General features: G+C 35.3%; 1 protein-coding gene and 1 pseudogene across 1 annotated transcript; one reads left to right on the top strand and one right to left on the bottom strand.

Annotated features, from left to right (window-relative positions):
* Positions 1 to 993: 993 nt before the first annotated feature.
* Positions 994 to 3,118, bottom strand: LOC122007783 (annotated as a pseudogene).
* Positions 3,119 to 7,770: 4,652 nt separating this feature from the next.
* On the top strand, positions 7,771 to 16,047 carry LOC122038595. Its single transcript, XM_042598398.1, has 8 exons — positions 7,771 to 8,275; positions 10,642 to 10,719; positions 10,818 to 10,898; positions 13,213 to 13,370; positions 13,465 to 14,432; positions 15,211 to 15,330; positions 15,447 to 15,502; positions 15,750 to 16,047. Exons 1-8 carry the CDS (start codon positions 7,841 to 7,843, stop codon positions 15,849 to 15,851), a joined length of 1,998 nt encoding a protein of 665 aa, XP_042454332.1. The 5' UTR covers positions 7,771 to 7,840; the 3' UTR covers positions 15,852 to 16,047.

Raw genomic sequence — 16,047 nt, forward strand, 5'->3', positions numbered from 1 at the left:
AATCTTTTACTTTCCACAGCATACTTAATTTTCCAATAAGTTTTTAAACTACAAAAAAAAATTAAAAGGAGATTCATCCCCCTCTCTCATTCATTTCGATCCAATAAATTTATCCAACAGCCAACCTCCTCAATCAAAAATCTACTCTTACCCAGCTGAATTTTAACTATCATACTCTAATAAATCACCAAACGCATTGCCCCTGCACCTGCTAGAGGGAGCCCCGTGCCAGCTTCATCCACACAAGTGACTCCTAAATCCAATTTAAACTATTTTATTTCATATATCTAAACTTCTTGAAGTTTACAAATAAAGACTCCCATTACATTTCTCAGACCCTTTGGAACATAATATATTTTATTTTTAAATTTACAGTAATTTAAATACGTATAATATCTCAAAATTCATAAGCATTCTTATGTTCTTCCTAAACTCTCCTAACCAATATATGTTTTCTTTTTTCAATATTAATGAATTTAAGCCTACATAGCAGTTTTGAAACTTCTTTTGCATAAAATTGAATCATGGGTGTTTTAGTAAAATGACCCAATATTGTCAATAATGCCTAGTTCAAATCACACTATCTTCATTAATCAATTAATTAATTGAATAATTTCAAAGGTTTTGCAAAGGTTATGCATGTGAATAATCATCTTGCATATTAAAAGCTTTTACAAAATGCATTAATTTAAGCTTATTTATTAAAAATTTCCCGTATGGCAGTGCAATGGCAGTCTTTCTGGCTAAAAGAATATAGACCTTCATCTGAATTAAATTCTAAAACACAAACTCTGAAGGGCAACAAAAAAGACATGCCAAATAACAAGAATTTAATTGGATGCATAACTCGAGTACTGAGACTTGATCACTATTTTTCATAGTTAAATAACCAAATTAATTCAAAGAACTAATTCGGTACCAACTAAAAAAAAAAAGCAAATACAAAAGCAAATAACAGTATCTTCATTGGTAGAAAAAACAGAGCATAAAATATTAATTTGCTAAAAGGGCATATTTTCTCTTTGGGAAGTACGTTACCCTTTTCTTCTCACGTTCAGTCTTCAAAGACTTCTGCGTTTGTTGCAAAACAGCATCAATAAATATGTAAGAGATCTCGTATAATCATCTTAAGATTCAATAACAGGGAAATCAAGTCTGGTTAACTTCAACAAGAAACCATGAGTTGCATATGCTTCACTCAAATTACAATTATATTTGTTAGCCTCCTGAAAATGATAGTGACAATGTTTACTACCTTCAAACTTTAGACATCTTGCCAATATCATTCTTCTTATCATACTTTCAAGCAAGTATTTTTCACAAACAATAGCAATGTTTGGCCTCTACATATTTCATGATAGCTTCAGATAGCAATCAAAGTTGCGATCCAACAAGCGAATACAAATAAAATATCAGCTACACTACAAAGAAAAGTTTAACTAACAACAGTCTGAAGTCATCACAAACCTGAATTCATCTGTGGAAGATTATACTTTCAACTAATTGATATACTTCTATGCTAATACTCCAATTGATGTGATTTTATATAATCATATTGAACATCAAAATATACCATGATGTTGGGTTTAGTTCAAGGGAAGGAAATAGAAAGTTGAAATGGTGGAAGTGAAATGAAAATAAATAATGAATCATCTACAATTCATTTCAGTCCATTGCAACTAAATTTGGATAGAAATAAAATAGAGACAGTGGATGAAAATAATTTCCTTCACATCTCTATCCCCTTCTGAGTAAACAACATAATTTCTTTCATTTTGGCATCCTCTTACACACAACATAAGAAAAAACATGCAGACCAGGATAGACTAAGCTCTTTATATCTCTTTCTCATTCCTTTACATTTCATAAGTGATCACTGCTTTTCTCTGACAATTGAAAACATAAAAAAGCTACGGGGGTGCTTGTTTGGGGGGTTTGGAATGGGAATGGAATGAAACTTGTGCTTGGTTTAGGGAAATGAAGGTGGGACCCACGGATTCATTCCTCTAAATAGAGGAATGGGCCATTCCCCACTAATATGAGGGGTATGGGTATTATTCCCATTTCATTAATATTTGCAATCATTCTCATATCCTTTCCCATTCCCTTACTCGAACCAAGCGCCTCCTAACATCTCTGTTTCAGGCAACATGTATAGACGATGTCATGTCGATCAAGGAAATGATATTCAATCCACTGATCCTGGAGAGAAAGTAGATCTTCAGCACTAAATAAATGTTCAATGCAAATAAAAATGCTGGTCCATTCTAGTCATGGTTATTATCCTCAAACATAGTGTTATTTACACCCATAACATAGAACAAATGAGATGAAAATCTTAACACAACAAAATCCTAGCAATAGCAACAAACAAATTATGCAGAGACAAGTTGTCTGAATACGTTGGATAAATATTCCAACATTAATTCCCTCATCTTCACTAGACAGAAATTAAATAAGACAATACAGTTACCTGATGCTTGGTGAGACGACGCCGGATGGCTCGTGTCTTCTTGGGGCGGAGATCCAACGGGAGGAGCTTCTTATTTTTGTGAGCCTCCCTCAACGCCGCTTTCTGCTTCTGGGGAATGACAGTAAGCACGCGAACGATCGACAGCCTAACCACCTTTCTGCCAACTCAATCACATATCCAAACTTTCAGAGCGTAATCACAATCAACCAACGCAAAAATGCAATTTTAAAAATAAATAAATAAATAAATCAGGCAACGAATGACTGACGTCTTCGAGAGCTTGTTGGGAGCGCCACCGGTGACCTAAGCGACACGGTGGATGAGAGCTCATTCTTGAGGCCCTACAATTGGTTCTGGAGTTCTGTATTGGACTTCCCTCCGAGCTCGTGAACCTTGATCCTCGCTATCACGAAGAAACAGTTGATATCGAACGAAAAACCCTAATCGAGCGACTCATAAGGCTGGAACCCTAACAAGCTATATATCGCAGGTATGAACCCTAACTCATCAGGTTCGATTTAGTTGGGGACGAAGCAGGATCTCCTGGATCACTTTTTATGGTTCAGGGGATGTACCACTCGTATTTACGGCTGGATCATGGCCACGATCCGGCCGCAAATAGTTGCGATCCCTTTCTGGATTCATCGTCCCCACCAGATATAGTTTTTGTTAGGAGCGGACGGCCGGAGGTCGCTCGGAGGATATCCTCGCTCGGCGCCCAGTATTCTGGTCACTTATTCACTACCGGAGGCCTCCGGCCATCCGCTCCGAACAAAAATTATAATCTGGTAGGGATGATAAATCTAGAAAGAGATCATAATCATTTGCGGCCGGATCGCGATCATGATCCGACCATAAATATGAGTGGCACATCCCCTGGACAACAAAAAAATGGTCCAAGAGATCTGTGCTCGTTAGGGACTGGCCGAGCGAACCATGTTTCTAACATTAATAAATTTTTAATGATATTTTTAATAAAACATATTATACTAGTAAATATACCTTCAATTGTATTATATATATATATATATGACAGATCATTCAATCTCCTTATTCATAGATAACATATGTGTTCAAGGGGAGGTACTTTAAGTTGATATTATAATGGTAAATCTTAGGTCAAATCCATATTGTCTTGAGATCTTTAATGTGGGGTAAGATGTTATTAAAAAGGTACGTACTAGAAAGTAGGAAATAGATATAGCATCTTAGCAAATTCAGATATGTAGAACTCTCTACCAATCTCATTGACTAAAATAGTCAGCTTTATCATAGACACAAGGATGTGGGATGAGCAGGTGGTGCGTACAAATTTTGCCATACATGAAGTTGAAATAATCCTTAATATACCGTTAAACCATAACGGAGGTGAGGACATTTGATTTTGTCAGAGAAGCCCCAAATGTCAATATGTAGTCAAATTTAAGTATCTCTTAGAGATAAAAATTATGAATCCCCATCCTTTTCAATCTTCTCACGGGCATCCAAAGATATTATTCTTATAGCAAGAAATTTTAAAGCTAAGCATATTCTGATTGAACGGTTTTGCCCTTTTATTTAAATCTCATGATGGGTTCACTAGTAATTACATTTTATTTTGTTCGGTGATTCGAAGTATATGGAAACACACTCAGTTCTGGAGCTATCTTAGCAAGAACAGCATGACTACTTTTGTGGATTGCGACATTTACCTAGCCATGATGATTTCAAAGGATGAGTTCAAGCTCTTTGTAATGATATGTTGGGCAATGTGGGGAGAGATATGTAACACATAATCATAATTCGGATAGTTTATTGACAAAGATCAAGGTAAATTGAGTATTTACGGTGGTAGAGACATTTTGAGAGTCTAACTTGACAAAAGAGGTATTATACCCTTTGATAAAGGTAAACTTAAAAAGGAATTGAAAACCTTCGGATCCTAATCAGGTTCTGCTAGATGTGGATGCGGACTATGATGAGGTCAAGAACCTTTTTAGTGTTAGAGCAATTGTTCAAGATTCGCATGGACAAGTTTTAGGTGCTAAGACAGAAGCCATTTAGGACCTGAGATCAATAAAGGATGCGGAGTTGACAGCAATTCACTATGGAATGGACTTATGTGTTCACTTGGGTATTCAAAATGTCTGTATCAATTTAAACTCCCTACAAGCAATTCAAGTAGTAACACAACCTGTAGGGGATCTAGGTCTCGATAGTGCTAGGTCTCGATAACTATGGAAATTAAATCTTTATTTACAATCCCAAATTTTATGAATTCAGATCCTCTAGTCCGCAATCTCTGATCTTTTCCTGGTCCCTTTCATAATTTGTACGTCGGATCGCGACTAAAATCTAGCCAAAATTAGATGTGATCTCTTCTTGATTCATCTTCCTACTTAGGTTATAGTTTTTGGTCAAGCCAAGCAGCCGGAAGCTGCTAACGGTGGGTGAGCTGTATGGTGCTGAGCTGGGGACGACCCGCCCACTGCTAGCGATCTCCGGCTGCCTAGCTCGACCCAAAACTATAATCTAGGTAGGAAGGTGAACCCAGGGGAGATTGCAACCAATTTTGACAAGATTGTAGCCGCGATTCAAGGTACAAATTGCGAAAGGGATTAGGGATTGTGAACCAAAGAATCTGATGTGAAATTTTATTTCCCTTGCACATATGAGAAGGTTAGCTAATAGTATTGCTCACTTATTGACTTGGAAAGTTTTCCTTTCTTCCTCACATTTGAATAGCGAGAAGATTCTTATCCTAATTGGTTATGTCAAGTTGTATCTAAATAAATGATGTTCTCTCTTTAATGAATGCATATAGTTTGACAACAAATAATTTTATTATATCATCATTAAAATATCGGTAAAATAGAGAAAAATTCCCAATTCCATTCTTAATTTTGCATGCAGTCCCCCTATCTAAAAAATTTTGTTTCCACTCCCTACATGCAAAGTTTCCTTTGCTTCAACTCCCCTCATGTAAATATCATGACCAAATTACCCTCAGATGTTTTAGGTATAAAAAGTTTTAAAACGAGTATAATTCTGATTAAATTCAGTACTTTATAACTAGAATTCAGTACTTTATACTAGAATTAGAATTGAGTATATTTTCTATCAAAATTAATCCTCATATTTTTCGGTACAAATACTCTAAAATAAGTATAATTCCTATTAAATTCAGCACATTAAACTAGAATTGAGTATATTTTCTATTAAATTGAGTACGACATTTTTCCTGCTTAATATAATTACTCAAAAATTCAGCATTATTTATCATTTAAAGAAAATCTAGTAAATTTTTCATCCAATTGAGTCATTTAAAGAAAATCTAGTATAGTTTTCATCTAATTGAAGTGAAAAAAGAATCGTACTCAATTTGATAGAAAATATACTAGATTCTAATTTTAATGTACTGAATTTAAGAGAAATGATACTGATATTTAGACTTGTTATACCCAAAAGTATCATGGGCAATTAGGTAAACATATTTGACTAGGGAGTGGAAACAAAGTTTTTCACCACTAGGGACTGCATGTAAAGTTTTGTTTACCAATGAGGAGTGCATGCAAAATTACCCTTAAAATATTAATAATATCTTTTAATAAAAATATTATATTAATAAAAGTTTAGATTAAAGTTTGACATTATGTTTGGGAGAAGATGATGGAAGGGTAAATAAATGGAAGAAAAATTTACCTTTTATTTGGGATGAAATGAGTTAAGGTGCAGAAGGAGAGAGAAGGGTAAAAGCCTTTCATGCTTATGAATTGACATAAGTTTTTACACACTTGGAGTATAAGGAAGGGGTAGGGGACTTAAAAATATTTTTGTTTGTATTTCTGTTTCAAAATATTAATTTTTAAATTAACTCATATATGTAGGTATCTCGTCTTTGAGCCGTCACTCCTCACATAATGTGCGTCGTCACTGTCCAATATCCAACCACTTCACTCCATGACGTGGATACCGACCCTCACAACATATCTCACCAAGAATAGGACTCAAGAGCATAAAGACATATAACCCTATTCTCTTTCTCCTCTTCCTCCTCTGCGGGAGAAAAGTGAAGATATTTTTATAATTTTATATATTTAAGATTCATTCCCATCTCTTTCCTCTCAAAAAACAGAATCTCTCTCCCTCTTAAATAAAGAGAATGTAAATACTTTAGTGAACATTTGGTTTAAACAATTTTTATTTATTCAGAAAACATGCGTTTTTTTTCTTAAAAATAATTTTTAGATATTCTCTATTTTTTAGAAAATAAGGGGATGTTGGACATGTTTGCATTTTTGTTTTCATTTTTAGAAAATTGTATTTTTCCTATCTTGAAAAATGACTTTTTTACATTTTTATTTTTATTTTCTTAGAAAACACTTTTTTTTTCTTAAAAAACGAACATGAAAAATACAATTTAAACATTTTTTTCATTTTATCATAAAATGAAAATAAAAAATAACATAGAAAATATAAATCAAACATTCTCTAATATTTCTTTTTTTAAAAAATCTAGAAAATATAAACTAAACACTATTTTCTAAAAAGCATAGATCTTTTAGAAAATAAAAATAAAAAATACGTAAACCAAACTCTCTTACTTTTCTTCTATTAATAAACCTTTCCTCAACTCGTTCAAACAAAGCCTAATAGAACCCAAATAGTGGCATGTATTATATTTTCGGACACTAGTCAGAACGTACTTTCCACAATTCATTTTACCTCCCCCAAAAAATCTCAACATTAATTTTTACTCAAAATATATTTTTTTATTCTTATTATAAAAAAACCTTGATTTTGTTGTTAATATGGGATTTTTTTAAGCATAATTGATGCCAAAGTGCTACAAAATTATTAAAGATATTTTATACATTAATATGCAACTATATTTTAAGTAAAAAAAACATTTTTATCAAAAGAAAATGGATATGTATATCTCAAATATATGAATAATTTTAATTAATATTTTTAAGCAATCTAATTTATAGCTTGCCGGCTTAGACTTTGAGATACATTTATGACTACAATTGTCCTAGTAACTTTATTTATAATTCACGAAAAGGATTTTTTATAGACTAAGAAATAATTACTATAGCTAGAAAGTGTTTTGAATAGGTGTATAATATCAAGTTAAATTAGAAGTATTTTTGAGAGAAAAATGGAAATAAATCTATTATCGGGTAAAACATTAATAGGCGCGTTTTGGTAAAATTGATAATCCAAGGAGCGTTTTGGTTAAATGCCTTCTTTAATTTTTCTCAATGGGCCGTTTGGGCCATGGTATTAAATCCTGAACCTGCTTCAGAGAACCCTACCACCCTCCGACGTTTCCCAGTAGCCTGCCTCCCAGTCCCCGCCCTCGTTCTCTTTCGGACGGCCTACGCCATGGCTCTCTTCTTTGATCTCAGCATACCTTATCTCGAGGACGGCGGCGGTTCCCCGTCAGAGAACAAGGCCCGTAAGGACGCGCGGCTGAAGGCAGTGGTGAGGGCCATGGAGCTCGGCTACGTCGCCGTCGCCTATGACCGCCCCTTCCGAGGCGTGCTTTCCGATGCTCTCCGATGCAACATCAGCCCTTTCTCTCTGGACTCTCTGCTCAAGGCCGCTCCCGTCCTCGCCTCCTCGGCTGCTTTCCACCGCGACCTCCTCGGCGCTCCTCGATCCTCCACCTTCCGCCAGTACACGCGCTTGACCATCTTGGTTGCAGGAGCTGCTGCCGTCGTATCCCTCAATGGAAACGCGCTTCTGAGGACCTACGACCTAGTCGCTGTCCGTCCTCTGGATCAGGAAGCTTTTGACAAGGCTTGCGAGTCATCTATGGTGAGCGCTAGTACCTCCCTATTTATTAGCTTACATGGATACAATTGCATTCTGTGGTTTCCATGAACATCCTTGTTTGATTGAAAAAAGTAGGAATGGGAATTTCAATTCCTTAGAAACTATAATTATAATTTCATAAAAATTCATTTCTGTCAGTAGTTAGAGTTCATTTTTATCCGACCAAACTGTAGGGTCACGGATGTGTTCTTCAAATTATTTATTTAAATAGATTAGTATAGTTTACGTGTTTAACATATTTGAATTTTTCTCAATGATGGCTTACAATTAGAGTTGATGAATAAGCTATCAATAGCAGAGTTTTGCTGGATCTCATCTTAATTAGTCCTTCATATTAAAATCTTTTTTTTTTTCCAACTATGCTGGGGATTACTCCTCCGCAGTATGAGAGGTCAACCACCTTATTTGTACTAACAAATTATCCTTCTATCTTGGTCGACATGAGCATAATCTTTTATTTGGCCTGCTGACCGTCACGTGAAACTCATGACTCACAAGAACCCTGCCTATGCCTTTCCTTTATGTGTGAAGACATAAGAAGACTTGAAGCCCTCCTGTTTCCATCGAGAAGCATGGGAAGTTGTGGAAGATGAATAGTTTGTCAGATTTTATCCCAGATTCAGTGTTTCATAATTGAGGAGAGAAGATCCCAGACAAATGTGGAGCTGTTTCTGTTGTTAAGCTGAGAAATCTGAACTTTCTGCAGGCTTAGGTTAGCCTCCCTGTGGCATTGATCAGAGAGCCATGTTGCAATCCTAAAAACACTGGAGTAGGAAATTTGGTTGCAGAAAAATTGAAGAACAAAGAGGATTTATTGACAATGCAAATAGAGTGGTGTATCCCTCTTAAAATGGATGTGTGGTCCAGATTATAGTTGAGCCAAAAAGCTAGGATTCAACAATGAAAGATAAGATTAAGAAAAGATCCTATTGAGTTAGGATAATGTTGGCAGGGCTTGAATAAGCACACCAAGTCTCCTTATCTGTGGCTTAGTCCTATATTTACAGATGTAAATGAACTAGTGTCTAGCAGTAAGCCATCATTACAACATTAGGATAAATTTGGATAAGTGAAAGCAGTTAGTGTATGCTCTATTCATTTAAATGAGGCAAGAAAATTGGAAAGTAAGGAAATAACGAAGCCTAATATAAAACAATCCTTTATTTGCACCTGTGGCTATGGTTGAACTAGATTCAGTGTGACACTACACATTTGTTATTTTGTTAAAGCCCAATAAAAGGCCCAAAATCACATGATCATGAACGCCAAAGGAATAAGAGAAATAGTGGGTTAAAATTAAAAGTTACAAAGGGAGACTAAAGATTAAATAGGCATTTTTTAAGGTTTCCTTCTCTCCAACAATTCCTGTAACACTCATGTTCTATAAAATAAAAATAAAAAAGAATTAAACTGGGTTTGCATCTTAGAATTGATATACTACGTGGTTACTTAGGTGTTTTTTAAAGTTAAAACCTTTTTATGCATAAGTTTTCATTGACAAGAGGAGAGTGAACCATATCTTAGACTTTGCTACCTTTTAATCTTACCTAGAGTGCACTCTAGATTTGAAACAGGGATGCAATTGGGATGATAAATGGTCGAGCTTAGTTACCTTGTTTTTTAGTGAGTTTTTGTAAGAGGATCTAGCTCCAAGCTGCAGTCTTGCATGGATATCTCCATATAGGAGAGCCACTATAAAACATGCATGTAAAGTTGCATCTTATTGATAATATCACATTGTCTTTTAGAAGAAAAAAAAAATCCTTTCCCTTATAGGAATGAGCTACAAAAGTTGTCCATGCATGTAAAGTAGCATCTTGTTGATAATGTCACATCGTCTTTTAGAAGAAAAAAATTATTCCTTTCCCTCATAGGAATGAGCTACAAAAGTTGTTTTCGGTGAGAAATCCATGCACAAAGTGCTTTTCATGTACTCTTAACGTTCTTTAGGTGATCACCCATTAAGGTGATTTGGTTGCCACCATTGGAATGCCCATTATGAATGAATCCACATAATGTACATTAGAGGACAAGCAATCACTTTATCTATAAAGGATACACCAGGTTGGTTCTCTCTTTGTATAATTCAAGGAACATCATGCACATAAGTTAGAGCGTTATTTATGATCAACAATAGCTTTTAACATGAAGAATTATTTGCTGCAACTTTAGATCTAAATAAATACCTTTTTTTTTCTTAACTTGACAAAGCCTTTTTTTCTTCTTTTAATCCAATTCATAATTTTTTGTGTGTTTGTGACTTTTTATATTTACCTTTTACATTGGAATCTAATAAATAATGCAGTGAAGTTGTTGTTGGTTACCTTTTTACCTGATTACTATAATAGGTTGATATAATCGCATTGGACTTCTCCCAAAAGCTACCTTTTCGTTTGAAGATTCCATCTATTAAGCTTGCTATTCAGGTGTTGTAAGTGCATCAGCATTACTTATCTGAACTTGAAATGATTCAAAGTTTTGGCCAGATTCAATTATGATAACTCTCATATTTTTTCATTTGCAGCGTGGACTATATTTTGAAATTACGTATTCTCATCTTATAGCTGATTCTCATGTCAGAAGAAAGATCCTTTCAGATGTAAAGGTGTAGTAAATCTTCTTTGCTTCCTTGTCGGATAACTTATATTTTATTACATGCTCACATGACATTTTCCCATGCGTGTGTGCACATTGTATTTTTCTTCTTTCATTCATCAGACAGTAGATATAACCTTTTTTCTGATGGATTGTTATTCTGATTGCATTCTACATTCTAAATAATCATTTAAATTTTATTTAATATACTCACGACTAATGTTAAATAAATTTCTTAATATAGGTTGTATATGTATGTTTTGTCACATATGGATTATGCAATGACTCAATCACATAACATCTGCATTTTTTTTATTACTTCAGTGATATGTTTATGTGCAGACAAGGCTAGAGTAAATCTAGTTTAAATTGCCTCCTGTATATTTTCTTTACCCCTTATTGTTCTTTGTATTTAATGCCAATAATCATGTATATCCATCTAAAAACATTTTAGATTGAAATAAAGACTCAAATTAACTAAAATAGGCTGAATATTTATATGTCTAATATTACTTTAGTAATAGTAAAAAATGGGACAATAGTTAATCACAGTGTAGTGTAAAGCAAGGATTAAAATCTCTTCCTGAGCTGGGATCTTTGTTCCATAGACATGTTGACCATGTCGGGTGTTGATGCTGACAACCAATCCTAGGTTGAGGAGGAAGCCTAACTCTTGTTGTGTTGCCTCATGGAAGCATGCCACCACATCACAATCATGGCAAACCCCATGAAAGCCTCATGGGAATCCTCAAGTGAAATCTTGCGTTGTGTGAAGGCTCACATCATTGCAATTGTGTTTCATCATTGATCCTGTCCGAAAATCGTGGAGACGGAAAGCTGGGGATGTGGCTACTGCATTGACTGGATGTAGACCATATGCTTCAAACACAAGAAACATTAGTGTCGAGTCAGGGAAGGGGTCATGGCGTTGGCTCTCCGACGCTCAAATCAGTCACTGGCACGAAGAAGAAGGTGGAACAACAGTAGAACAAGCGTAAAATAGTGAATAATGTGTACTTACGCCGGTGTACGAACCCCCTTTATATAATGCCCTGGTGGGTGATGTGCGCATTTTTTGAGGCATGGGCATGTTCTCTCATTGGTTGCGGACACGTTCCTCAATTGGTCCTGGACACGTGGCCATGGACACGTTCTCCAATTGGTCGTGGGCACGTCCTCCGATTTGCCCGTCATACGGTCCGCCTGTTGACCATGCATCGTGTTGGCGGCATCATCTCCCAAAAGTATATCCAAAGGTACGTCAGCGTTCTCGCTGATCGACCGAGCAGGATAGTCACTCGGCTAAGTACTCTTCTGATCGGCCAAGTACTCCTTCGCTCGGAAAGACTCGGCTGCTCTTCCATACGGCGACGAGTTTCGCTAGTACGTTCTTACCCGACCGGAATAACGTTTCAGGTCATCTCCAAGCTCCTTTGTTCCATGATGCACGGGCGCTTCGCTTGGCCCACCTCCTTGCCGGTCGAGCAACATATGCCGGTTGACCCTTGATGTAGGGCTCCGTTCGGTTGCCCTTTGGTGGGCCCGTCGATTCTCTAACGTTGACCTACTTGACTTTGACCTTCACGTGGATTGCTATCTTCCTCCTTTCACCCAGACTTAGTGGGTCTCCTTTATCACCGCATCAATCATCATGGAGAGTTTTGTGCGTGGGTCAGCAAATGGAATGAGATTTGTTGCGTGTGCTGACCAAATCGAAATAAAATTACAAACAATGGTGCAAATCTCAAAACTAAAAGTTTCAGACTTTATTGATCTATTATTCTACAATATGAGGTCAATGAAAACTTGGTTGACAAAATCTCTGATATTCATACTCTTCATTTAACCTGATATTTATTTCATACTCAGTTCTCTTAATTTATCCTGATATTCATACTCTTCATTATCCTCTATACGCATGTTGACCTAGCAATTTGAGTTAGACATTGCACCTCCATTGACTATTTGTAGAAACACATATAACCCTATTTGGTTATGGTATGATGTCGTGATATGAAATTTCTCAATATGTATGGAATCTCATGGATTGATATTTGTTTACTTCCAATCAAATTATTGGGTTGTATTTGTAATGACTTTAATGCATAACACTAAAGTTTACTAGACATTGGGGTTGATATATTTTTGGCTTTATACATTCGGAATTGTTTTCTGTTGTTGTTTTAATATTCAATATAATAATATGATACTGTAGAATATATGCTTGTATTTTTTTTTTAGAATGCTATGCAAATCTTCCGTATTTATTTGCTCGTATTTTATTACATTATTTGAACCATAATGTGTCCATCTTGGTTTTGTAGCTACTGTCTGACTGGAGTCGAGGGAAGAATCTCCTCATATCAAGTGCCGCTTCAACTGTGAATGATGTTAGAGGGCCACTTGATGTTGCAAACTTAGCAGTATTTTTGCTTGGTCTGTCAGCTGAGCACGCCAAATATACTATTTCTCAAAATTGCAGGTTTATCAATAGTGTTTCTGAACTATTGGAGTTCTCACTCATCTTATGTGCTTGTTCTGCGTTGTTTGTAATTTTATGTTTGTTTTATTGACAGGTCACTGCTAGCTAATGCCATTAGGAAGAAACAGTTCTATAAGGAAACTATCAGACTTGAAAGAGTCATACCTGATGGACAATTCAACCCAAAAAGTTTTTCGCTTGATAAATGGAATAAATGGGATCCCATCTCCAGTGATAAAGGTGATTTGTTATCATTGGATGACATTACAAAATTTCCTACTTTTATCAGAAAACAATCTTTTGGTTCAAATTCGATTGATTTCCCGTTATCAACTGAACCATCATTTTTGCTTGGTGACAAAACCAAAAAGTTGTCATCGCCTATGAATCCTGCATCACCTGTTACTCCCTGTGAACCTTGTGCTATTGCTGATGATGTCACACAAGATGATGATTCATTGAGGAATCATATGGCAACACCTGAATTTTGTGCTGTTGCTGCTGATGTCATACAAGATAATGGTTCATTGAAGAATCATATGGCAACACCTGAACTTTGTGCTGGTGCTGATGGTGTCACAGAAGATAATGGTTCATTGAAGAATCATATGGCAACACCTGAACCTTGTGTTGTTGCCAATGATGTCACACAAGATAATTCATCAACGAACCATATGGCAATATCTCTTGCAAGTTTAGGTATAGATAATGCTGCCTGTGAAGAAGTTCTCATCTCCCCAGATGCCATAGGCTGCATGAGAACTCTACTTGCTGATGTGAAGGATTGTCAGCCTGTAATGAAGGATATATCAACTATTTTTGTACTCGAGCTGAAAGAAAATGATCTGATAGATACGAGCCCAACATGTAGGAGTCCTGGAAGACCTTTACTGTGTAACCAAGTTGATGGCTCAATCTCATTTGTAGACAATTTTCTGCAAAAAGGTTCTTTTAATGAGACCAAAGAACATGATGATCTTTTATATGTTACAATTGATGATCCAGAAGTGAAAAGTAACATCATGGCCAAAGAAGAGACACAAAAGTCAAAAGATAAATCAGGTACTTAAAACCTACAACTATATCCAACCTGTTTTTTCTTGTACTGTACTCAATATGATTCTCTCATGTTTATGCTGCTAAATGTGTAAAAACCAAGATTTGGTTTTGTCAATGTGAACCACAGTAATCAAATTTTGTGTGTGATTATTTTATCTGGTTTTCTATTAGAGTAGATTTTAGATTTTAATGTTGTCAGAGAAAACAGAATATTCTCAAAAGTTGATTACATCATCGTGGAATTTGTGGAAGTTGCATTTATTGGATTAGGATTAAATGTGTTGTAGAATACCAAACACATGATTAACCAAAGCCAGCTTGGTTCTAGTAAAGGTTTTCAAAATTGTTTCCTCATTATTTTTTCAACTTAAATTATATTTTCTCTGTAGTCGGCCTAGCAAATTTAGTAGCATATCAGCCAATGATATTATTGAAATTATGTATCAAGCATGCTATTGTAATTTTGAATCAATGTGTAATGTATACGTTTATTATCAACTTGTAACACTTTGCTTTTCTAGTTTATTTTTTCATTATTAGCTTTGTATTTTATAAATTTTGTTTTGTGATTAAGAAAACTACAAATAGTAATAAGAATAATCCACGAAATTGTTTCCTTTAGGTTGGCAGAACAATATTTTACATCATGTTTTGTTTGCATGCTATTATAAATTTTACTGTTATGGTATTAATTGGTCTTGTAAATCTCTTGTACATTTATTTAGTTCAAAATCATCAAGATATTGCAACTTTGTTATTCATAATTCAATTTTTTTTGCAGGAAACAGGAAACGAAAACAGCGATCATTCTATCCAACTTATCATTTGCCTTTTAAGGGCTTATTTAAACCTATGTTTGTCAGGAATAACGGGTACAATCCCAAAAGAACTAGAAACATTTGTAAGGAAAGATGATTCCTTAATTATATCTAATGAGCCAATTTCTTATCTATTTCTAGCAACAAAAAAAAAAAAAAAACTAACTGTTCTGCATCATTTTTTTTTTTGTGTGGTCAGACTTTATAGCTGTCATCAATAAGCTTTCATGTGGAGGGGATTGTTATTATTCTCATGTAAGAGTGCAGGATTTAGCAGATTTTCTGGCTTAAGATACTGAACAGTCATGATATTTCTTCCACGCTGACCTGAAATTTCAATCAGCCTTTGTTACCCACAAAAATATCTCCTCAAATAATGTTAAATCATAAAATTAGGTCGATGAAAACTTTGGCGCACTTTCATTTCAAATCTTGATTTTATTCTATAACTGAACCTGTTTGTGGTTTAAATCATAAAATTAGGTCGATAACATTTTTTCAGATGGGCCAGCTTCTTCATCAGCTTGTTACAAGAACAACATGCAAATCCCCACGCATGTCAGTGATAAGAAACTTACCTTTCTATTGTTTTTTGCAAATCTAATACTACTGTTGTCGTTGGCCTATGCATATTACAAGTTGTCACAGTAGTGATACAGCTGCCATATTTCTTCCTGGCTCTGATGTGCTATAAAGTAAAACCTAGAGAGAACGGTGGTTTCTCTCCCGGCGTCACTAAATGATGCACATGTTATGCATTAATTCTGGAGCTTCAATATCACTCGGTGAGTTGCAATGAT

The sequence above is a fragment of the Zingiber officinale genome, chromosome 1A (genome assembly GCF_018446385.1).
Source record: "Zingiber officinale cultivar Zhangliang chromosome 1A, Zo_v1.1, whole genome shotgun sequence".
Classification (NCBI taxonomy): Eukaryota; Viridiplantae; Streptophyta; class Magnoliopsida; order Zingiberales; family Zingiberaceae; genus Zingiber; species Zingiber officinale.

Coding starts and splice junctions, on each gene's coding strand:
- LOC122038595 (XM_042598398.1), top strand. CDS start 7,841: ATGGCTCTCTTCTTTGATCTCAGCATACCTTATCTCGAGGACGGCGGC. Junction 8,276..10,641: donor AGGCTTGCGAGTCATCTATG/GTGAGCGCTAGT, acceptor TTACTATAATAG/GTTGATATAATCGCATTGGA. Junction 15,331..15,446: donor CAAAAGAACTAGAAACATTT/GTAAGGAAAGAT, acceptor TTGTGTGGTCAG/ACTTTATAGCTGTCATCAAT.